We start from the raw sequence: 24,126 nt of genomic DNA, 5'->3' as shown, positions 1-24,126 counted from the left end.
GGTCGCAGCCCGGCTTCGCAAGCCACCTCCTTCTAACGCGTCAGTCGCCCTCGCGCGCCCGCGAGCAGCCGGACTACATCTCCCAGGAGGCTGTGCGCCGTCCAGCGGACCTGCCCTTGGTCGCAAAGGACTACATTACCCAGTGATACCTTGCGGGAGGCGGTTGCCAGACCTCAAGCGCAAAACCATTGGTCCAGCGTCTGGCGGGGAGCTGCACAGTGATTGGCCCAGGAGACCGCCACTTTCGCCCGAGCTCAGTAGAGTTTTGCTGTTAAGACTGCGCGAGGTGCTGGAGAGAGCAGAGCGCGCGTAGCCGGGCCGCACCCGCCGAGCCGTGTGAGTAACCTCTACCTCCGTCCTTCTCGCCGTCCTCTCGGGGACCTGCACCCTCGCTCCGCAGGGCGGTAGGGAGGGAGCACACGCACCCGGGCGCTTACGAGGGGCGGGGACTGTGTACACACGTGTCACACCTGACCCGAGAAGCATCTCCAGGGACACCGGCGGCAGAGCTCCGCTCTCGCCCTTGAGCACCTGAGCTCCAGGGCGTCCCCTCGGACTCGGGGAGAAAAAACACACCCCGAGGCACACGTGGACACCTAAGTACCCACGCGGAGACCTCTGCAGAGCTGCTCAGCTGAACCCTTGGGCACATGGGCACCCGAACACCGGGAAGAGCCTGCTATGCTCCGGTCTCCTCTTGACACCGATCCAGGACACCTGCCACTCGGGCTTGCTCCTCCTTCCTGCCCAGATGGGCGGGAAACTGACACTGCTCTGTGTGACCTGAGCGGTCCCTGGGTAACTCCTGGAGAGGTTTTGCCTCTCAGTCGCTTGCCGCATGTTTAAACTTCCTCATGGGCGCCTGGGGAGGAGTTCCAGGGTGGGTGAGAGGAGACAAGGAATTGATGTCTGGGGTGGAGGCTGTCATCCTGTAGGCAGTATCCCCCCTCCTCCCCCACCCCCACCCCCGCTAATACAAGTATTCAAGAACTAAAGTAATTTTGAAAGCTAGTTTTAGGGATTTTTTTTTTTTTCCATAACAAATTCAAACAATATAGAATTACATCGACAGATCTACCTTCCTTCTTCCCTTCCCAGCCCTTCTCCCAGTGATCAATTATCTGTTGATGTGTGTCTGGTTACAGACTTCTTTTTATGCTTTGTACAACTCTACAGAGCGTATATAGGTATTACTGTTTTTTTGTTTTTGTTTTCTGTTTTTACAAAAAAAGGAAAAAAGTACATCTCCTGGAAAGGATGCTTTTTAGCTGAGCTCTGGTGGATGAGAGGAGCTAGCCTTGAAAAAGTGAGTAGGGGCTGAGATGGGGCTGCATTTCAGACGTAGGGAACTGGAGGAGTACAGGCAAGGCAGTAGATAGGAGCGCTCGCCGAGTTTTCCAGGAACTGGGCAGAAGCAGTCAGACCACTCTGGTTAAGTGAGGGAAGGAAAAGAATGGTCCAGAGTGAGGCTAAAGAGGTCAGTAGGTGTGAGTCAGGGGAGCCCAGGAGCGTAATTTTCTTTTTTTTTTTTTTTGAGACGGAGTCTCGCTCTGCCGCCCAGGCTGGAGTGCAGTGGCGTGATCTTGGCTCACGCAAGCTCCGCCTCCCGGATTCACGCCATTCTCCTGCCTCAGCCTCCCGAGTAGCTGGGACTACAGGCGCCCACCACCACGCCCGGCTAATTTTTTGTATTTTTTAGTAGAAACGGGGTTTCACCGTGTTAGCTAGGATGGTCTCGATCTCCTGACCTCATGATCCGCCCGCCTTGGCCTCCCAAAGTGCTGGGATTTCAGGCCTGAGCCACGCGCTCGGTACTTTTTTGTTTTGTTTTGTTTTGTTTGTTTCTGAGATGCAGTCTCACTGTGTCGCCCAGGCTGGAGTGCAATGGCGTGATTTCGGCTCAGGACAACCTCGGCCTCCCAGGCTCACGTGATTCTCCTTCCTCAGCTTCCTGAGTAACTGGGATTGCAGGCGCCCACCACCACACCCAGTTAATTTTGTATTTTTTTTTTTTTTTTTTTTTTGAGACGGAGTCTCGCTCTGTAGCCCAGGCTGGAGTGCAGTGGCCGGATCTCAGCTCACTGCAAGCTCCGCCTCCCGGGTTCACGCCATTCTCCGGCCTCAGCCTCCCGTGTAGCTGGGACTACAGGCGCCCGCCACCTCGCCCGGCTAGTTTTTTGTATTTTTTAGTAGAGACGGGGTTTCACCGTGTTAGCCAGGATGGTCTCGATCTCCTGACCTCGTGATCCGCCCATCTCGGCCTCCCAAAGTGCTGGGATTACAGGCTTGAGCCACCGCGCCCGGCCTAATTTTGTATTTTTAGTAGAGACAGGGTTTCACCATATTGGCCAGGCTGGTCTTGAACTCCTGACCTCAGCTGATCTGCCTGCTTTGGCCTCCGAACGTGCTGGGATTATAGGCATGAGCCACCGCGCCTGGCCAGAAGCATCATTTGCTAGCATAGCATGGCCCCACTGTGCCGGGGAGGCCTGAGGTGTGTGCAGAAGGGGAAAGGGAAAGGTTAAGGGGCTCAGGGCCTCAGGGCTCTTCCTTTGGACAGTGGGGGATTGTTAAAGAATCCCAATCCCTGTTGTAAGCCCTGCATGTCCTTCAGTCCCTCAGCATTACACTTGAGTAGGCTCACTCAGTGAGCAGGAGTTTGTTATAAAGTTGCCAGATGTCTTGGAAAGCCAGTTGCTCTCTGGGACCAACAGTTGCCTATCAAGCCTGTTCATTCAATTCTCAAATATTATTAAGTACTTACCATGATGAGTTCTATACCCGGAACTGGAAATTTATGAGTGAACAAATGAGAGCAAGGCCATGTTTCCATGGGCTTACATTCTAGTTAGGGAGAGAGACAAGAAACAAATGTACTGTATAAATAACCCATGGTGCGCTGGGCGCTGTGGCTCATGCATGTAATCTCAACAATTCAGGAGGCTGAGGCAGGAGGATCACTTGAGGCCAGGAATTCGAGACCAGCCAGGGCAACATATTGAGACCTGATCTCTACAAAAATAAAAAAACTTAGCCAGGCCTGCAGCTGTAAGTCCCAGCTAATTGGGAGGCTGAGGCAAGAGAATCACTTGAGCCCGGGAGTTGAAGGCTGCAGTGAGTTAGGGCACCACTGCATTCCAACCTGGGTGACAGAGTGAGACCCTGTCTCTAAAAAAGTAAACGAATATGCCATAGTAATAAGTACTGTAAAGAACAATAAAACAAGTGCTATTTTATTTTATTTTTAAATTTTTGTATTTTTTGTAGAGTTGGGGTTTTGCAGTGTTGCCCAGGCTGGTCTTGAACTCCTGAGCTCTTGAACTCCTGGAGTTCCTGACTTGAACTCCAGTCTAGTCAGGGAGGGCTGCTCTCAGGAGGTGGTATTTGAGCAGAGACCATAAGAAACTTGCCTGGTGTTTATTCCGTATCTCTTGCATTTAGCTTGATACTGATGGACATTGTGTGGGCCAGAGGCAGGGATGGTTGGCTATGACCCCAAACCAGATGGCAGGAATAACACCAAGCTCCAGGTGGCAGTGGCTGGGTCTGTGTCTGGACTTGTCACTCGGGCGCTGATCAGTCCCTTCGACGTCATCAAGATCCGTTTCCAGGTACTCTTCCCCTTTTTCCATGCAATGGACTGGAGGACAAGTTTAGTCTTTCTTGCAAAAGCAGTTCCTAAAACTTGGAATTCTATCCAGATGAAGGGCTTGCCTTTTCTGAAAGTTCCCCTTCACATTCCAGCCCACCCCGCTGTCCTGACCTTTTTTATTTTGATTCCCAGCTTCAGCATGAGCGCCTGTCTCGAAGGGACCCCAACGCAAAGTACCATGGCATCTTCCAGGCCTCTAGGCAGATTCTGCAGGAGGAGGGGCTGACAGCTTTCTGGAAGGGACACATCCCAGCTCAGATTCTCTCCATAGGCTATGGAGCTGTCCAAGTAGGTGGCAGGGGACCTGGCCAGGCCTCTGTGGTCACGTTGCTCAATGGAGGAGCAGAGGGAGGGTGAGGCAAGCAGGAATGCCCTGTAGGGCAGGACGGGAGAGGCAGGCCCCACGCTTCCCACCTGCCTCACCCGGGAGCCTTCCTGACCAGCTGTACTGTAGGCATTCCCCTCCCCTATGTCCCCGCATCTATCCTGTGTAACTTAGATGTTGCATCTTGGAGACTGATTTGATGTCATGCCTTCTGTGGGGCTTGGCGAAGGACAGCACTAATGCATTTCAATTTTTGAAATACACCTTCACATACGTGGTTCATCTGAACTTCACCACACCATCATGAGGAGGGCAGGGTAGGTGTCATGTAGATCTCAGGGAGGTGAAGTCAGCTGTCTGAGGCCACACAGCCTGCACATGGCAGGGCTAGGGTTAGAGCTCACGCTTCGTTCAGAGGAGCACCAGTATAGTCATAGTGCACAGCGTGTGATTTTATGCAGTAGACATGGTAAGAACCAGCCCTGTACAGTGCAAACCATGGGCCAGGCCCCTGTTGGAAGCACTTCACATACAGTCACAGCAGTCCTTAAGGTAGGGGCTGTTGTCCCTCCCATGTCACGCATGAGAAGACTGAGGTGGACAGAGCGTACATAATTAACCCAACCAAAGTCACTAGCTAGAAAATGGCAGAGCCACGACCCCCACCTAGGCAGCTAGTGCCAGAGACGTCCCTGCCTACTCCTCCTGTGACATCACAGTGACCGCCCAAGTCACGTGTTTACTGGCTGGGCATGTCCTGTGATCCTGTCTCTGCACTTGTCTGCAAACAGATACTGCAACATGACAAATAAATACAGCAACAGGATAGTCTCAAGAAGCCAGGCCTAAGGCCGGACTCGGTGACTCACACCTGTAATCCCAGCACCTGAGCCCAGGAGGTGAGGTGGAGGTTGCAGTGAACCACGATCATGCCATTGCACTTCAGCCTGGGCGACACAGCCAGACCCCGTCTCAAAAAAAAGAAAAGAAGCCAGGCCATCTTCATTTGGCTGAAGGAAGATCTGAGCGTAGCCCTGGTATAGTGGCTCACACCTGTAATCCCATCACTTTGGGAGGCTGAGGTGGGAGGATGGCTTGAGCTCAGGAGTTTGAGACCAGCCTGGGCAACATAGCAAGACCTCCTCTCTACTAAAAAAAAAAACATTAGCCAGGTATGATGGTACACACCTCTAGCCCCAGTTATTCCAGATGCAGGAGAATAATTTGAGCTAGAGAAGTCAAGGCTGCTGTGAACTATGATCGAGCCGCTGCACTTCAGCCTGGGCAACTGAACGCGACCTTGTCTCAAAAAGCAAAACAGGGCCAAGCTCGGTGGCTCATGTGTGTAATCCCAGCACTTTGGGAGCCCAAGGCAGGCAGATCGCTTGAACTCAGGAGTTTGAGACCAGCCTTGGCAACATAGTGGAACCCTGGTTCTACAAAAAATACCAAAATTAGCTGGACGTGGTGGCATGCACCTGTAGTCCCAGCTACTTGAGGGGCTGATGTGGGAGGATCACTGGAGTCCAGGAGGTGGAGGCTGCAGTGAGCCGTATTTGTGCCACTGTACTCCAGCCTGGGTGACAGAGCGACACTCTCATCTCTAAAAAACAAAAACAAAAAAAGAAAACAAAGATCTGAATGTAAGGGGGTCACCCTGTTGAACACGTTCCTGAAAGAATCTGCCCCAGAAAAGAATGATTCTCGAACAGGGCCGCCGCCAGCTGCACGGAAGGGATCCCTGCAGGAATCAGAGCATGGCCATCTTTCCCAGTTCTCAGAAAACTAAGTTAGCCAGTGACATTTTCTGATACACATTTTTCTCATGTATCTTTTATTTATTTATTTTTTTTTGAGACGGAGTCTCACTCTGTCTCCCAGGCTGGAGTGCAGTGGCGCGATCTCGGCTCACTGCAACCTCCGCCTCCCAGGTTCAAGCGATTCTTCTGCCTCAGCCCCCCAAGTAGCTGGGGTTACAGGCACACGCCACCATGCCTGGCTAATTTTTGTATTTTTAGTAGAGACGGGGTTCCACCATATTGGCCAGTCTGGTCTCCAACTCCTGACCTCATGATCTGCCTGCCTCGGCCTCCCAAAATGCTGGGATTACAGACGTGAGCCACTACACCCAGTCTTTTCTTTGAGACCGAGTCTTGTTCTATCGCCCTGGCTGGAGTGCAGTGGCATGATCTCGGCTCAGTGCAACCTCTGCCTCCCGGGTTCAAGTGATTCTCCTGCCTCAGTCCCCCGAGTACCTGGGACTACAGGCGCCCGCCACCGTGCCCGGCTAATTTTTGTATTTCTTTTTTTTTTTTTTTTTTTTTTTGAGACGGAGTCTCGCTCTGTCGCCCAGCCCAGGCTGGAGTGCAGTGGCGCGATCTCGGCTCACTGCAAGCTCCGCCTCCCGGGTTCACGCCATTCTCCTGCCTCAGCCTCCCGAGTAGCTGGGACTACAGGCGCCCACAACCGCGCCCGGCTAATTTTTTGTATTTTTAGTAGAGACGGGGTTTCACCGTGGTCTCGATCTCCTGACCTTGTGATCCGCCCGCCTCGGCCTCCCAAAGTGCTGGGATTACAGGCGTGAGCCACCGCGCCTGGCCTTAATTTTTGTATTTCTATTAGAAACAGGGTTTCACTATGTTAACCAGGCTGGCCTCGAACTTCTGTCCTCGTGATCCGCCCGCCTCGGCCTCCCAAAGTGCTGGGATTACAGGCATGAGCCACTGCCCCTGGCCCCCATATATCTTCTTAAACCTTTGAGTGTCTGACTCTACTCAAGTATCAAATGGCATCTGAGTTTTACATAGAATTTTATATTTATCATATGCTGTCACTGCTCAAGAAGAACATTTCCTGACCTTTTCCTCCCTGCTCCACCTGGGCCCCAGCCAAGTCACAGGTGATGTGTTTGGGGAGTATTTGGTCCTCGCCCTCATCCTTTGGGCTGTCAGTGACTTCTTCACTTACTCTTCCAGTTCTTATCGTTTGAAATGCTGACGGAGCTGGTCCACAGAGGCAGCGTGTACGACGCCCGGGAATTCTCAGTGCACTTTGTGTGCGGTGGCCTGGCTGCCTGTACGGCCACCCTCACTGTGCACCCCGTGGATGTTCTGCGCACCCGCTTTGCAGCTCAGGGTGAGCCCAAGGTGAGTGACCAGGGGCCAGATGAGGTAGCCCAAATAAAGAAGGTGTTGTAGGCCGGGTGCGGTGGCTCAAGCCTGTAATCCCAGGACTTTGGGAGGCCGAGACGGGCGGATCACGAGGTCAGGAGATCGAGACCATCCTGGCTGACACGGTGAAACCCCATCTCTACTTTAAAAAATACAAAAAACTAGCCGGGCGAGGTGGCGGCGCCTGTAGTCCCAGCTACTCGGGAGGCTGAGGCAGGAGAATGGCGTGAACCCGGGAGGCGGAGCTTGCAGTGAGCTGAGATCCGGCCACTGCACTCCAGCCTAGGCGGCAGAGCGAGACTCCGTCTCAAAAAAAAAAAAAAAAAAAAAAAGAAGGTGTTGTCACAAGGGTTGCATTCTTTATTTTTTATTTATTTGTTTTTGTTTTGTTTTGTGCTCACTGCAAGCTCCACCTCCCGAGTTCAAGCGATTCTCCTGCCTCAGCCTCCTGAGTAGCTGGGACTACAGGCACTTGCAACCACGCCTGGCTAATTTTTTTGTATTTTTAGTAGATACGGGGTTTCACTGTGTTAGCCAGGATGGTCTTGAACTCCTGACCTCATGATCTGCCTGCCTCGGCCTCCCAGAGTGCTGGGATTACAGGTGTGAGCCACCGCGCCTGGCCTAGAATGAATTTATTTATTTATTTATTTATTTATTTATTTATTTAGAGACGGAGTCTCGCTCTGTTGCCAGGCTGGAGTGAAGTGGTGCAATCTCGGCTGACTGCAACCTCCAACTCCCTGGTTCAAGCGATTCTCCTGCCTCAGCCTCCCGAGTAGCTGGGATTATAGGCACATGTCACCACGCCCAGCTAATTTTTGTATTTTTAGTAGAGATAGGGTTTCACCATGTTGGCCAGGATGGTCTCAATCTCCTGACCTCATGATCTGCTTGCCTCGGCCTCCCAAAGTGCTGGGATTACAGGCATGAGCCACTGCTCCCAACTTATTTTTTTATTTTATTTGATAAGCCTGTTTTTTAAAATATATATAATATACATTTATATGTGTGTGTGTGTATGTATATACACATATATATAATTTTCATTTTTATTTTTATTTATTTTATTTATTTTTATTTTTTTTCTTGAGACGGAGTCTCGCTCTGTCGCCAGGCTGAGGTGCAGTGGTGCGATCTCCGCTCACTGCAGCCTCCACCTTCCAGGTTCAAGCAATTTTTCTGCTTCAGCCTCCTGAGTAGCTGGGATTACAGGCATCTGCCATCATGCCCAGCTAATTTTTGTATTTTTTAGTAGAGACGAGGTTTCACCATGTTGGCCAGGCTGGTCTCGAATTCCTGGCTCAAGCGATCCGCCCGCCTCGGCCTCCCAAAGTGCCAGGATTACAGGCGTGAGCCGCCGCACCCGGCTATATATATATTTTTTGAGACAACGTCTTATTTTATTGCCCAGGCTGCAGTGTAGTGGCACGATCACTGCTCACTGCAGCCCCGACCTCCTGGGATCAAGTGATCTTTCTGCCTCAGCCTCCCCAGTAGCTGAGACTACACCTGGCTAAGTTTTGTATTTTTTTAGAGATGGGGTTCCGTCATGTTGCCCAGGCTGGTCTCGAACTCTTTTTTTTTTTTTTTTTTTTTTTTTTTTTTTTTTTTTTGAGACGGAGTCTCGCTCTGTCGCCCAGGCTGGAGTGCAGTGGCGCAATCTCAGCTCACTGCAAGCTCCGCCTCCCGTGTTCACACCATTCTCCTGCCTCAGCCTCCCGAGAAGCTGGGCTGACAGGCGCCCGCCCGCCACCACGCCTGGCTAATTTTTTGTATTTTTTAGTAGAGACGGGGTTTCACCGTGTTCGCCAAGATGGTCTCGATCTCCTGACCTCGTGATCCGCCCACCTCGGTCTCCCAAAGTGCTAGAATAACAGGCGTGAGCCACCACGCCCGGCCTGGTCTCGAACTCTTGAGCTCAAGCCATCTGCCAGCCTCGGCCTCCCAAAATGCTGGGATTACAGGCATGAGCCACCGCACTTGGCAGAGGTTGAGTTCTTGTCCTTGCAGAAAGTAAAGCTGGGAGAGGTTCGGGTTTTCAGTTTGTCTGGCAGTCAGTTTGTAAAACCCATGACTGTGGGCAGCATGGTGCAGGGTGCTCTATGTCCCTCCCTCAAAGGAGCTCACAGCCTACCGGTATGAAACAGAACAAATAAATACCCAGCAGTGGGCTGGATCAAGGACTGCATCTGGGAAAGTGGGACTTGAGAACTTATTGCTGGATTATTATGAGAGTGTCTTTGTTTTTTTGTTTGTTTGTTTGGTTGGTTTTTTGAGACAGTCTCACTTTGTTGCGCAGGCTGGAGTGCAGTGGCGTGATCTCAGCTCACCATAACCTCTGCCTCCCGCCTTCAAGCGATTCTCCTGTCTCAGCCTCCTGAGTAGCTGGGATTATAGGCACATGCCACCATGTCCGGCTAATTTTTATATTTTTTATAGAGACAGGGTTTCACCGTGTTGGCCAGGCTGGTCTTGAACTTTTGACCTCAGGTGATCCCCGGCCTCGGTCTCCCAAAATGCTAGGATTCCAGGCGTGAGCTGCCGCACCCGGCCAATTCCAAGTGTCTTTGGTTTCCACAAAGAATGGGGTGGTGGAAATAGGATAGACTCGAGGAAGAATTTACTGAGTGAAAACAAGGGGGCCGGGCGCGGTGGCTCAAGCCTGTAATCCCAGCACTTTGGGAGGCCGAGACGGGCGGATCACGAGGTCAGGAGATCGAGACCATCCTGGCTAACACGGTGAAACCCCGTCTCTACTAAAAAATACAAAAAACTAGCCGGGCGCAGTGGCGGGCGCCTGTAGTCCCAGCTACTCAGGAGGCTGAGGCAGGAGAATGGCGTGAACCCGGGAGTCGGAGCTTGCAGTGAGCTGAGATCCGGCCACTGCACTCCAGCCTGGGCGGCAGAGCGAGACTCCGTCTCAAAAAAAAAAAAAAGAAAAAAAAAAAGAAAAAAGAAAGAAAACAAGGGATTAAATCCTGAAATAGACCTCCCCACCATATTGTTTCCTAGACATATTTAAGAATAGCATCATATGTGTGTGTGTCTGTGTGTTCTCAACCAAGAAAGAATCATTTTATTGTTATTATTTGTATATATTTTTTGAGACAGGGTCTTGATCTTTCACCCAGGCGGGAGTACAATGGCTGCAATAGCTTGCTGCAGCTTCGAACTCCTGGGCTCAAGCAATCATCCTGCCTCAACCTCTCAAGTAGCTAAGACCACAGGTGTGTGCCACCACACCTGACTAATTTTTTATTTTTTTACTTTTTGTAGGGACAGGGTCTCATGTTGCTCAGTTGGTCAGGCTTAGGCTGGTCTTGAACTACTGGTTGTTTTTGTTTATTTGTTTGTTTCTGAGATGGAGTCTCGCTCTGTCACCCAGGCTGGAGTGCAATGGCACAATCTCAGCTCACTGCGACCGCCTCCCAGATTCAAGCAATTCTCATGCTTCAGGCTTCCAAGCAGCTGGGACTACAGGTCTGCCACCCTGCCCGGCTAATTTTTTTTTTTTTTTTGAGACAAAGTCTTACTCTGTCACCCAGGCTGGAGTGCAGTGGTGTGATCTCGACTCACTGCAACCTCTGCCCTCCAGTTTCACGTGATTCTCCTGCCTCAACCTCCTGAGTAGCTGGGATTATAGGTGCCTGCCACCGCGCCCGGCTAATTTTTATATTTTTAGTAGAGACGGGGTTTTGCCTTGTTGACCAGGCTGGTCTTGAACTCCTGACCTTGTGATCCACCCGCCTCTGCCTCCCAAAGTGCTGAGATTACAGGTGTGAGCCACCGTGCCTGGCCATGCCTGGCTAATTTTTATATTTTTAGTAGAGACAGATTTTTGCCATGTTGGCCAGGCTGGTCTGGAACTTCTGGCCTCAAGTGATCTGCCCGCCTAAACCTCCCAAAATGCTGGCATTACAGGCATGTGTCACCATGCCTGGTCTTTTTTTCTTTATTTTTAGTACAGAGTCTCACTCTGTCATCCAGGCTGAAGTATAGGGGTATAATTACAGCTCACTGCAGCCTCCACCTCCTGGGGTCAAGCAATCCTCCCACCTCAGCCTCCCAAGTAGCTGGGACCATAGGTGCTCAGTGCCACACCTGGCTAATTTTTGTATTTTTTGTAGAGATGGGGTTTCACCATGTTGCACAGGCTGTTCTCGAACTCCTAGGCTCAAGCGATCCTCCTGCCTTGGCCTCCCAAAGTGCTGCAGTTATAGGGCTGAGCTGCCACACGTGGCTGAGAAACAATTTTTCCACTGTCTCAACTCTGCTTTAGGATACTGTTAGTGGAAAGGAAGGATACTTTGTTTAAGAGTTTGATCTGGGCAACATGGCTCTCTACAAGATACAAAAAAATTAGCCAGGCATGGTGGTATGCACCTGTAGTCCCAGCTGCTTGGGAGACTAAGTTGGGAGGATTGCTTGAGCCTGGGGAGTGAGCCATGATTGCACCATTGCACTCCAGCCCAGGCGACAAAGTGAGATATCCCGTCTCAAAAAAAAAAAAAAAAAAAATAGAATTTGATCTGGACTAGTGTAGAATAATTGTGGATTCAATTCTGCCAGTTCTTTGTATTGGTTGGCGTGCAGGTCCTGGGTGGGGAAGCCCTTTTGTTTAGGAGACAGCCTCATGACTTTTTTGGTCGAGAAGGGCAAAGTCCCCTGGGAACAATCCGAAGGAAAAGGATTGGGGCAGGATGGCGGCTGTGGAAGTTGAAATCCACTAAGGAGTATGTCACAACTCACCTGCCAAAAAAAAAGAAAAAACAATTGTAGGCCAGGCGCAGTGGTTCACACCTGTAATCCCAGAACTTTGGGAGGGCGAGGCGCGTGGATCACTTGAGGTCAGGAGTTTGAGACCAGCCTTGCCAACATGGTGAAACCCCGTCTCTACTAAAAATACAAAAATTAGCTGAGCGTGGTAACACGCCTGTAATCCCAGCTACTCAGGAGGCTGAGGCAGGAGAATTGCTTGAATCCAGGAGGTGGAGGTGTGGTGAGCTGAGATCGTACCACTGCACTCTAGCCTGGGTGACAGAGCAAAACTCCATGTAAAAGAAAAAAAGAAAACAATTGGGGCATAAGAGGTCAATTGCTCTGTATGATAACTCAGTAGAAAACTGGAAGTTTGGGATGACAGTCGTTGCAGGGAAATGGGATGAGGGACCCTAGGAACTGAAAGCAGAAATGGAGGGGAAGGTGTTTGCAGATAGAGAGCACAGACCAACCTCTGCAGCGTGGTAGCCGCAGAGCTGAGGCAGAGATGGCTCCTATCAGTCCAGCTTTCCTGTTCTGGGTCTACCATAATCCTTCTGTATTTCTTTCCAACCTTCAGTAAAAATCTGTGAGGAGGAAGAAGTGAGGAAAATATTAAGAAAAGAGAATGAGCTAATAGCTATTATCTTAGCTATTTGGGAAGCTGAGGCAGGAGGATTGCTGGAGCCCATGAGTTCAAGGCTGCAGTGTGCCATGACTGTGCCTGTGAATGGCCACTGCACTATAGCCTGAATAATGTAGCGAGACCCCATCTCTTTATTATTTAAAAATTTTAAAAAAATTTGTTTTTTGGCCAGGGCACAGTGGCTCATGCCTGTAATCCCAGCACTTTGGGAGGCTGAGGCGGGTGGATCACGAGGTCAGGAGATGGAGACCATCCTGGCTAACACGGTGAAACCCCATCTCTACTAAAAATACAAAACACTAGCCGGGCGTGGTGGTGGATGCCTGTAGTCCCAGCTACTCGGAAGGCTGAGGCAGGAAAATGGCGTGAACCCGGGAAGTGGAGCTTGCAGTGAGCTGAGATCGTGCCACTGCACTCCAGCCTAGGTGACAGAGCAAAACTCCATCTCAAACAAATAATAATAACAAATAAATAATTTTTTTTAGGCCAGGTACGGTGGCTCACATCTGTAATCCCAACACTTTGGGAGGCTGAGGCAGGCAGATCACCTAAGGTCAAGAATTTGAAACCAGCCTGGCCAACATGATGAAACCCCCGTCTCTATTAAAAATACAAAAATTAGTTGGGTGTGGTGTCAGGTGCCTATAATCACAGCTACTGGGGGAGGGGGGCTGAGGCATGACAATCGCTTGAACCTGGGAGGTGGGGGCTGCAATGAGGCAAGATTGTGCCACTACACTCCAGCCTAGGCAACATAGCAAGACTCCGTCTCAAAAAAAAAAAAAAAAAAAAAAAGATAATAGCATATTACCTCTAGCTTAAACTATGGACATGTTGGATTTTAGATTCTAGAATGATCAGAGAATATCTGGTCATGAAAGTGAGGGGAAGAGACCTGGGTAAAACCTACCAGACCCTCCACCTGCTTTAGACTAGTCACAACCATATTGTAAACCTGACCTTGCGTGATAAAAAATTTTACAACATATGAAGTGTATCAAGGTTACAAAGACAGTTCTTCATGAATTACAATTTTAAAAAATACCAGCAGGCCGGGCGCGGTGGCTCAAGCCTGTAATCCCAGCACTTTGGGAGGCCGAGACGGGCGGATCATGAGGTCAGGAGATCGAGACCATCCTGGCTAACACGGTGAAACCCCGTCTCTACTAAAAATACAAAAAATTAGCCGGGCGTGGTGGCAGGCGCCTGTAGTCCCAGCTACTCGGGAGGCTGAGGCAGGAGAATGGCGTGAACCCGGGAGCTGGAGCTTGCAGTGAGCTGAGATCTCACCACTGCACTCCAGCCTGCGCCACAGAGCCAGACTCGGTCTCAAAAAAAAAAAAAAAAAAAAAAAAAAATACCAGCTGCTCCCGGATTCCAATCCCCAGAGGTGACTACTTTTAATACTTACAATTGTTTCTTTGATTATTTCCTTCCATAATTCTAAGTAACATGCTTGGCCAGGTGCAGTGGCTCATGCCTGTAATCCCAGCACTTTGGGAGGCCAAGGAGGAAGGATCATTTGAGGTCAGGAGTTCGAGACCAGTTTAGGCAACATAGCAAGACCTCCTCTCTACTTTATTTTTTTTTATTTATTTATTTTTTTTGAGACGGAGTCTCGCTCTGTCGCCCAGGCTGGAGTGCAGTGGCACAATCTCGGCTCACTGCAAGCTCCGCCTCCCGGGTTCACGCCATTCTCCTGCCTCAGCCTCCCGAGTAGCTGGGACTACAGGCGCCCGCCCCTGCGCCCGGCTAATTTTTTCTATTTTTAGTAGAGACGGGGTTTCACCATGGTCTCGATCTCCTGACCTTGTGATCCACCCGCCTCGACCTCCCAAAGTGCTGGGATTACAGGCGTGAGCCACCACACCCAGCCTCTACTTTATTTTTGTTATTTATTTATTTTTGTTTTTGAGATAGAGTCTCCGCCTTTCACCCAGGTTGGAGTGCCATGGTACAATCTCAGCACACTGCAACCTCTGCCTCACAGGTTTAAGCAATTCTTGTGCCTCAGCCTCCCAAGAAGCTGGGATTACAGGCGTGAGCCACCACACCTGGCTAATGTTTGTATTTTTAGTAGAGATGGGCTTTCACCATGTTGGCCAGGCTGGTCTCAAACTCCTGGCCTCAAGTGATCTGCCTGCCTCTGCCTCCCCCAAAGTGCTGGTATTATAGGCGTGAGCCACCGCGCTGGGCCGCACCTTCCTGTTTTAACAGCTGCACTATGTTCTTGTGAGCTGGTGTCCCGTAATTCATGTAACCATCACCCACAGATGGACATCGCATCTTTAGCTCTTCCCCAGAACACTGCAGTGACTCTTGGACATGTACCTTTGTGCACACCTGTGGATAGAACAGTGGTATACATGTGTGGAAGGGGGAGTTTCTGGAAAATGCCACTCTTTGAATCTCTGTCCAGCGTTTTCCTTGACTGTCTTCCTGGCAGGAGGAGTTTCACTCCTGGTAACTGGGTTTTTAGGCGAGGGGACAGAGCTATGATGGGCTGTTCCAGGGCTAAAATCACCTCACTGAGACCATTCAAAGTGCGTATGTGTGTCTAGGTCTATAATACGCTGCGCCACGCCGTGGGGACCATGTATAGGAGCGAGGGCCCGCAGGTTTTCTACAAAGGGTTGGCCCCCACCTTGATCGCCATCTTCCCCTACGCCGGGCTGCAGTTCTCCTGCTACAGCTCCCTGAAGCACCTGTACAAGTGGGCCATGCCAGCCGAAGGAAAGAAAAATGGTGAGGCAGCCCTCACGCGAGAGGGAACCCTCCCACCCCAGCCGCCAGAATGCCCTCTTCCAAATCACGAGGGAGCTAAAGTTCTGTCCAAATCGAAGACTGTGGGTCTCTGTACCCGGCTCTGTAATGTGGCAAACAAAGCAACTGCAGCTGCTTGGAGAGAACTTGATTCCTCCCAGCTCATGCCACACCCATCACTGGCATTACTGACATTTACGTCCCGTGATTGGTCATGGTTTTCATTTTTGTCAGAAGTCCAAATTGCAAATTGCTTGTTTTTTGGTTGAGGTTCTTCCGTTGCTTTTTCCAGGCAGGGGGAGCGGGAGGTGTGGGCAGGGAGAGGCTGGAGAGGGGTGGGGCATCCTGGTCCCTCTCCAGCCCTGAACTGAGTCATGCTGCGGAGCCTGAGGCCCACACTGCCTCCAGCTGAGGGACTACGGCCTCCAGCCCTTCCAGCCCGGCTCACTCCGCCAGAAGTGGCTATGTCTGGCTCTTTGGAATGGGAGGACCAGTGGAGTCAGATAGAAGTGCGCTTGTGGGGCCGGGCGCGGTGGCTCAAGCCTGTAATCCCAGCACTTTGGGAGGCCGAGATGGGCGGATCACGAGGTCAGGAGATCGAGACCATCCTGGCTAACCCGGTGAAACCCCGTCTCTACTAAAAATACAAGAAAATTAGCCAGGTGAGGTGGCGGGCGCCTGTAGTCCCAGCTACTTGGGAGGCTGAGGCAGGAGAATGGCGTGAAACCGGCGGGGCGGAGCTTGCAGTGAGCCGAGATCGCGCCACTGCACTCCAGCCTGGGGCACAGCAAGACTCCCTCTCAAAAAAAAAAAAAAAAAAAAGAAGTGCGCTTGTGGAGTTTGATTTGTGGTGGAGGATTAGCCCTGATGCCTTTTAAGTTGTCACCCATAGACTGCGTTTCTCTCATCCGTTCTCCCAATCCCACTTCTCTGGTTCAGAGAACCTCCAAAACCTGCTTTGTGGTAGTGGAGCTGGTGTCATCAGCAAGACCCTGACATATCCACTGGACCTCTTCAAGAAGCGGCTACAGGTTGGAGGGTTCGAGCACGCCAGAGCTGCCTTTGGCCAGGTGAGCCATTCATTCCCGGGCAGACAGCTCTGACCCTTGCCATCACTGGGTACATGAGGGAACCAGTAGTCACCTGCTACCCACTGGGCAACATTACCCCTGGCCAGGGCCCCATCACCTCCAGTCTATCCCTGGAGATCCCCAAGCATGTGGGAAAGCTGCATGCGAGCCCTGGGTCCTGAGCACTGTGGAAGGATCTGGGCCAAGGACATATAGTGTCTGCTCTTTTTTTTTTTTTCTTTAAAACAGAGGCAGGGTCTCACTCTGTTTCCCCAGCTGGTCTTGAACACTCCTGACTTCCCCTCCCAGTGTGCTGGGATTACACGTGTGAGCCACTGCACCTAGCCCAGTTTCTGCTCTTAAAACATGTCCTGGCCGGGCGCTGTGGCTCACGCCTGTAATCCCAGCACTTTGGGAGGCCAAAGCAGGCAGATCACGAGGTCAGGAGAGTGAGACCATCCTGGCTAACATGGTAAAAGCCCATCTCTACTAAAAAAAAAAAAAAAAAAAAATTAAATGGGCGTGGTGGCGGGCACCTGTAGTCCCAGCTACTCAGGATGCTGAGGCAGGAGAATGGCATGAACCCAGGAGGTGGAGCTTGCAGTGAGCTGAGATCGCGCCACTGCACTCCAGCCTGGGCAACAGAGTGAGACTCCATCTCAAAAAAAAAACATGTCCAGAGGCTGGGTGTGGGCGTTGTGGCTCACACCTGTAATCCCAACATTTTGGGAGGCCAAGGCTAGTGGATCACCTGACATCAGGAGTTCGAGACCAGCCTGATCAACATGGTAAAACCCCGTTTCTACTAAAAATATAAAAATTAGCTGGGCATGGTGGTGGGCACCTGAAGTCCCAGCTACTCGGGAAGGTGAAACAGGAGAATCGCTTGAACCTGGGAGGCAGATGTTACAGTGAACCGCGATCACACCACTGCACTCCAGCCTGGGTGACAGAGCGAGACTCCGTCTCAAAAAAAACCAAAAAAACAAAACATGTCCAGTGCAGTGTGGACGTAGAATACATTCACATAGGGAAGGTCCCCAAATATTAAAGAACACAGAAAAGGGGTTTTGCTGTAGCTGTTCTGGAATGGGGTGAATTTGAGCAACTAAGTTATATATATGTATTTTTTTGTTTTTGCTTTTTGTTTTTGTTTTGAAATGGAGTTTTGCTCTTGTTGCCCAGCCTGGAGTGCAATGGCGCGATCTTGGCTCACTGCAACCTCCGCCTCCTGGGTTCAAGCAATTCTCCTGCCTCAGCCTCCCAAGTAGCTGGGATTACAGGCGCGTGCCACCACACCCAGCTAATTTTTTGTATTTTTAGTAGAGACAGGGTTTCACCATGTTAGCCAGGCTGGTCTCGAATTCCTGACCTCAGGTGATCCATCTGCCTCGCCCTCCCAAAGTGCTGGGATTACGGGCATGAACCACTGTGCCTGGCCATATAGTTTTTGAGACGGAGTCTCACTCTTTTGTCCAAGCTGGAGTGCAGTGGCGTGATCTCGGCTCACTACAGCCTCTGCCTCCCTGGTTCAAGCAATTCTCCTGCCTTAGCCTCTGAGTAGCTGGGATTATAGGCGCCCGCCACCATGTCCTAATTTTTGTATTTTTAGTAGAGATGGGGTTTCACCATGTGAGATGGGGTTTCACCACATTGGCCAAGGTGGTCTCGAACTCCTGACCTCAGTTGATCTGTCCACCTCAACCTCCCAAAGTGCTGGGATTACAGGCATGAGCTGCCGCACCTGGGCCAAAGTTGTATTTTTATTTAATTATTTTTTGAGACGGAGTCTCGCTCTGTCACCCAGGCTGGAGTGCAGTGGCCGGATCTCAGCTCACTGCAAGCTCCGCTTTCCGGGTTTACGCCATTCTCCTGCCTCAGCCTCCCGAGTAGCTGGGACTATAGGCGCCTGCCACCTCGCCCAGCTAGTTTTTTGTATTTTTTAGTAGAGACAGGGTTTCACCGTGTTAGCCAGGATGGTCTTGATCTCCTGACATCGTGATCCACCCGTCTCAGCCTCCCAAAGTGCTGGGATTACAGGCTTGAGCCACCGCGCCCGGCCCGAAGTTGTATTTTATGCGCGCTAGGAGAGTTGGCCATTCAGAGAAGCCCCATGCTAGGTCATGTTGTAGTCTTAGTAGTCACTCCTCAGTTGCTCAGATTTTTACATACTCCCTTTCTTTTGGTCATCAATGGGTAGGGTTGGGGGTAGGGTAAGGATGGGCAGTTCCAGGGCTCTCCCCTGTGTATCCTGGAACCTGAGATGTGGAGGCATGAAAACATATGCCTGACAATGTCAGAGGAGAGGGATGGCATGGAATGGGAGGCAAGGTAGGGAGAGAGCATTCCTTCCTTGGGGGAAGAGAAAGAGTTGGGTTTGTAGTTATAATGCATTTTCTTTGTAGGAAACTTTAGAGAATTTAGATAGACAAAAACAAAGACCAAGCCAGCTGCAGTCGATCACACCTGTGATCCCAACACTTTGGGAGGCCAAAATGGGAAGATCACTTGAGGCCAGGAGTCTGAAACCAGCCTGGTCAATATAGCAAGACCCCGTCTCTACAAAATAAAAATTTAAAAATTAGCCAGGCATGGTGGTGTGTGCCTGTAGTTCCAGCTACTGGACAGTCTGAGGCAGGAGAATTGCTTGAGCCCAGGAGTTCGAGGCTGCAGTGAGCTATAATCACACCACTGCACACCATCTTGGGCGACAGAGTGAGACTCTGTCTCAAAAAAAAAAAAAAAAAGACCAAAATCCCTTGTAATTTCACTACCACAGATAACCACATAGAAACGTTCAATGTAGTTTTATTTCTTTTCATAAATACAGTGTACATTTTAACAAAAATGGGGATACACTGTATACAAGGTTTGTAACCTCCCTTTTCCACTTACCAACTTGTCCTGAAGAGTTTGTTTTCTTTTCCTTCTTTTTTTTTTTAAATGGGACATCACTCTGTTGCCTAGGCTGGTCTCGAACTCCTGGGCTCAAGCGATCCTCCCCTCTCAGCCTCCCAAGTAGCTGGAACTGCAGGCATGCACCACTGCACCCAGCATGAAGGGACAGTTTGAATTTGGACAGGGAGTGATGGTGGGAGCCCAGGATGGCAGAGGGAGGCCTTGCTGCTAACGAAGACTAGTGTAATCCAGTTTGGCCAGAGGTGGGAAGGGCATGTAGGAGGACAGTGGAGGTCAGATCATGGAGGGAAATCAAGGCGAAATGGTGCAGTGCCTTGAATGGCAGATCTTGGGGTTTGAACTTGATTTCTCATGATGTTGTCACTATGAGTTACTGCAGCTTTTGGAGGGAAGCCAGGCCTGAGGAGGGCTGTGCCTGGGGACGAAAGTCTGGCAGCAGTGCATGAGGTCAGCTGGAGAGGGTGAGCTGGAGGCAGGGAGGCCTGGCTGAGAGCTACTGAGGGCCAGGTTCAGATCTGCTGCCCAAGGGGGATCAGGTGGGATGAGGTGAAGGGTCAGAGACACCTCTGGGAAGAGGTTCCGGAGCCATTGCTGGATCCTTTGGAGCCACAGGCAGCCGTTCTTCCTGGGCAGGAAGGAGGTCTGTCCAGCTGCTGATTTCTAGGCCTGTCAGCTATTCAGTCTTAACCTAATTGCAGTACAAAGAATGAGATTAATTTATTTGCTATTTTGAGCTGGGCATGGTTGCCCACGACTGTAATCCCAGCACATTAGGAGGCTGAAGCAGGTGGATCACCTGAGGTCAGGAGTTCAAGACCAGCCTGGCCAACATGGCGAAACTGCATCTCTACTAAAAATACAAAAAATTAGCCGGGGGTGGTGGTGTGTGTCTGTAATCCCAGCTACTCAGGAGGCTGAGGCAGGAGAATCGCTTGAACCTGGGAGGCGGAGGCTGCAATGATCCAGGATTGTGCCACTGCATTCCAGCCTGGGCAACAGAGAGAAATTCTGCCTCAATGAAAAAAATAAAATAGGCCGGGCGCGGTGGCTCAAGCCTGTAATCCCAGCACTTCGGGAGGCCGAGGCGGGTGGATCACGAGGTCAGGAGATCGAGACTATCCTGGCTAACATGGTGAAACCCCGTCTCTACTAAAAATACAAAAAAAAAACTAGCCGGGCGTGGTGGCGGGTGCCTGTAGTCTCAGCTACTTGGGAGGCTGAGGCGGGAGAATGCCGTGAACCCGGGAGGCGGAGCTTGCAGTGAGCCGAGATCACGCCACTGCACTCCAGCCTGGGAGACACAGCGAGACTCCGTCTCAAAAAAAATAAAAATTAAAATAAAAATAAAATAAAATAAAATAAAGGCCGGGCGCAGTGGCTCAAGCCTGTAATCCCAGCACTTTGGGAGGCCGAGGCGGGTGGATCACGAGGTCAAGAGATTGAGACTATCCTGGCTAACATGGTGAAACCCCGTCTCTACTAAAAATACAAAAAACTAGCCGGGCGTGGTGGCGGGCGCCTGTAGTCTCAGCTACTTGGGAGGCTGAGGTGGGAGAATGGCGTGAACCCGGGAGGTGGAGCTTGCAGTGAGCCGAGATCACGCCACTGCACTCCAGCCTGGGAGACACAGCGAGACTCCGTCTCAAAAAAAAAAAAAAAAAAAAAAAAAAGAAAAGAAAAATATTTGCTATTTTGCATTCATTCCTTTGTCCAGCAAGTACTTCTTAAGAGCTGTGATGTGCCACGGGCTGTGTTGATGGGAGCAGAGTGGACATCCATGTTTTCATCCCTTTCCTCTCCCCAGGTGCGCAGATACAAGGGCCTCATGGACTGTGCCAAGCAGGTGCTGCAAAAGGAAGGTGCCCTGGGCTTCTTCAAGGGCCTGTCCCCCAGCTTGCTGAAGGCTGCCCTCTCCACAGGCTTCATGTTCTTCTGGTATGAATTCTTCTGTAACGTCTTCCACTGCATGAACAGGACAGCCAGCCAGCGCTGAGCGCAGGGAGGACCCCAGGTCTTTCCTGGAGGCAGCCTCCTGAAGGAAGATTCAGTCTCCACTGAGAGGTGCTGTCTGGCCCTTCCCTGCGGGCCAGCTGCCCCCAGCAGGGTGGCAGCCTTGAACCCACCCAGCTGGGACACCACCAGAAGGTCCAGGGCTCTCCCCATGAGAGGATCAGAGGGAATGCAGGACGTGGTCTACGGTGAACCAACGACACAGCGAGAAGGAGCAGGAAGTTGCTGTTTCTCCTCTGACCCCAGCCCACACTCCAAAGGAAAGAGATGCCGTCCTACACTTGTCAGCCCTGTCTGCCCGGAGAACAGAACGCTCCTGGTCTGGATGGGGCTGCTGCTTGAGTGCAGAGGGCTGCAGTAGGCCCTTTGCAGGAGTCAGGTCCCCACACTCGGCCTGTTTTTCCCAACCTATTTAACAGACATTAAAGCTAAACGCACATTCCTTATCTTCCGTCTCCCCTGGCACATCTGCCTGCTCACAAAGTATGACGGAAAAGACTCCCGCCTTCCTCAAATCCCATGTTCTCCACAGCTGCAGCCCTTGGCAGCTCTGCTTCTAGTGCTGGGGGAAACTCCAGGCTGAGCCATTCACTTCCTGGGCCCCGTGCCCAGATCTTCGTGTCTGCAGACACACACCACCCAGGCCGTCCTCTCCCAGCACCGGGCTGGTCATGGCTGTGGGGCTCCATGGAAAGCAGTTCCCAGCGCCCGTGCAGGAAGTGGAGGGGCCATGCTGTGGGCAGGCATGGGTGAAGGTGCAGCCTCTCCCCAATCTACCTCACTCGCTCCTCTTTCACCCGGGACTGGGTCGGCCTTGCTGGGTGAGGAGCTGTCGGCAGGGCAGGTGGCATCAGCGCCCACTGCCTGCTCCTCAGTGCAGAGCATGCTGTGGGTGCATCCGCCCCTGTAGCCGCAGAAGGGCCGTGGCTCTGAAGCAGCCCGCTGATGGGGATGGCAGAAGGGGCAGGCAGGCAGCCTGGTGAGGGCACAGCTGGTGCCTGGGGTGTTACCAGAGCACAGGGACACCCACAGGCAGAGAGGCAGAGGAGAAACCAGTTCCAGGCTGCGGGGAGGTCTCCAGAACATGACCTGCACCCTTCCCTCCACCTGCCCAGTCTGTAGAGTTGCTCCGACCTGGGAAGCCCTCCATTCTGCCTCCCTCTCCAGCCTTGGAAGGAGGCACCCACTGGGAGCCGGCGCTGGCCCTGGCGTGTGGGTCCTGGGCTCCTCCTCGCACCATCCTTCCCTGCCTCTGGTCTGGGATTTTGGAGTCTGTCTGGGCCCTGAATGCTGGGGCTTCCTGGCTCAGGGCTGCTGGTTCCCAAGGTCCAGGCTGCGGCGGGGGCCGCGAGGATGCAGCTGCCTGAATGTATTTTTTTTTTTTTTTTTTTTTTTGAGACGGAGTCTCGCTGTCGCCCGGGCTGGAGTGCAGTGGCCGGATCTCAGCTCACTGCAAGCTCCGCCTCCCGGGTTTACGCCATTCTCCTGCCTCAGCCTCCCGAATAACTGGGACTACAGGCGCCCGCCACCTCGCCCGGCTAGTTTTTTGTATTTTTTTTAGTAGAGACGGGTTTCACCGTGTTAGCCAGGATGGTCTCGATCTCCTGACCTCGTGATCCGCCCGCCTCGGCCTCCCAGAGTGCTGGGATTACAGGCTTGAGCCACCGCGCCCGGCCCTGAATGTATTTTTTATGAAATTCCGTTAAAGCTCCTTCTCTTCATCTCTCCTGGCCACTGGTTTCTTTTGCTGCAGCTGAGCGTTCTCTTTATCCTCCGTTTTCGGTAACCACTTTGGCGGTTTTTTTTTTTTTTTTTTTTTTTTTTTTTTTTTTTTGAGACGGAGTCTGGCTCTGTCTCCCGGGCTGGAGTGCAGTGGCCGGATCTCAGCTCACTGCAAGCTCCGCCCCCCGGGTTTACGCCATTCTCCTGCCTCAGCCTCCCGAGTAGCTGGGACTACAGGCGCCCGCCGCCTCGCCCGGCTAGTTTTTTGTATTTTTTAGTAGAGACGGGGTTTCACCGTGTTCGCCAGGATGGTCTCGATCTCCTGACCTAGTGATCCGCCCGTCTCGGCCTCCCAAAGTGCTGGGATTACAGGCTTGAGCCACCGCGCCCGGCCTGGCGGTTCTTTTAAAAGGAGGCGAAAACGCGGGCAGCGCCCGCAACGCTCCTCCCGGTCCCGCGGCAGGAGCGGCGGCAGTTCTTCCCCTCTTCTAGGTGCCCTCCTGTCACCCAGGGCAGACGCCGGGCGGTGGACCGGTCCGCGCCACTTCAGGGGCACTCGCAACAACCGACGGCCGCGAGTTGCCCACGGGGCCCCTTTCTCAGGGCTGCCCCTCTGACCTGAAACTCGCTTCGACCATGTCCTCCTTGGAGCGGGAGAGGGTTGTGGCTGGCCCGGGTCCTGCAGCCCCTGCCTTCTCTACCTGGGTGAGGGGAACGGGGAAAGTGGTGCCACCAGGGCAGATGCTGTTCCTTCTCCCACCGGGTCCCCACCACGCCCTCTGCAGGCTCCTCCCACGCCGCGCAGCCCAGCGGCGTCTCCCGGCCCCGTGCACCTGAGCTCCGGGGAGGGCCGGGTGCGGGGCCACGCGCAAGATCGAGGATCCGGCAGGTCCGGCGTGGGCCCGGACAGGGCCGAGGCGCACCGGGTGAAGAGGTGACGAGCCGAGCGAGTTCCGCCTGCGGCTGAGTGGCAGCGTAGCAGGATGCCACGCGGGCGAGGTGGCTTCCGGGGCGGCCTGGAGGCCAGGGCAGTGCCCCGGGGGCTCGGCAGGTGGCGCCGGCGAGCCGGCCCTTCCCCGGCGCTGCGC

At 52.2% G+C, this 24,126-nt stretch overlaps 1 protein-coding gene, 1 long non-coding RNA gene and 1 pseudogene across 15 annotated transcripts; 1 reads left to right on the top strand and 2 right to left on the bottom strand.

Moving 5' to 3' along the window:
• Positions 1–256: 256 nt before the first annotated feature.
• Positions 257–21,762, top strand: SLC25A19 (solute carrier family 25 member 19). Of its 14 annotated transcripts, none has more exons than XM_045376714.2 (8): positions 257–336; positions 1,233–1,306; positions 3,442–3,611; positions 3,785–3,940; positions 6,953–7,123; positions 15,116–15,299; positions 16,257–16,387; positions 21,111–21,762. In XM_045376714.2, the coding sequence occupies exons 3-8, from the start codon at positions 3,480–3,482 to the stop codon at positions 21,297–21,299; spliced, it is 963 nt and encodes a 320-aa protein (XP_045232649.1). In that variant the 5' UTR covers positions 257–336; positions 1,233–1,306; positions 3,442–3,479; the 3' UTR covers positions 21,300–21,762. The 14 variants fall into 14 exon arrangements, 11 of the variants coding, with proteins under 11 accessions (XP_045232649.1, XP_045232651.1, XP_045232650.1 ...); XM_045376716.2 differs by having other exon boundaries at positions 257–798; XR_012426137.1 differs by lacking the exon at positions 15,116–15,299.
• LOC135967773 (uncharacterized) lies at positions 19,181–24,023 on the bottom strand. Its single transcript, XR_010582003.2, has 2 exons — positions 23,872–24,023; positions 19,181–19,994 (listed from the first exon to the last, which is right to left on the bottom strand). It is a non-coding gene; the product is annotated as an uncharacterized lncRNA (long non-coding RNA).
• On the bottom strand, positions 21,838–22,755 carry LOC141408856 (uncharacterized; annotated as a pseudogene).
• Positions 24,024–24,126: the final 103 nt, after the last annotated feature.

This window comes from Macaca fascicularis, chromosome 16 (genome assembly GCF_037993035.2).
Source record: "Macaca fascicularis isolate 582-1 chromosome 16, T2T-MFA8v1.1".
Taxonomy (NCBI): Eukaryota; Metazoa; Chordata; class Mammalia; order Primates; family Cercopithecidae; genus Macaca; species Macaca fascicularis.
This window is presented reverse-complemented; position numbering and strand designations above follow the sequence as displayed.

Bases quoted from the DNA above. Each gene is read 5' to 3' on its own strand.
- SLC25A19 (XM_045376715.2), top strand. From the start codon at position 3,480: ATGGTTGGCTATGACCCCAAACCAGATGGCAGGAATAACACCAAGCTC. The intron at 3,612-3,784 runs GTACTCTTCCCC...TTTGATTCCCAG, and splicing joins TCATCAAGATCCGTTTCCAG to CTTCAGCATGAGCGCCTGTC. The intron at 7,124-15,115 runs GTGAGTGACCAG...ATGTGTGTCTAG, and splicing joins CAGCTCAGGGTGAGCCCAAG to GTCTATAATACGCTGCGCCA.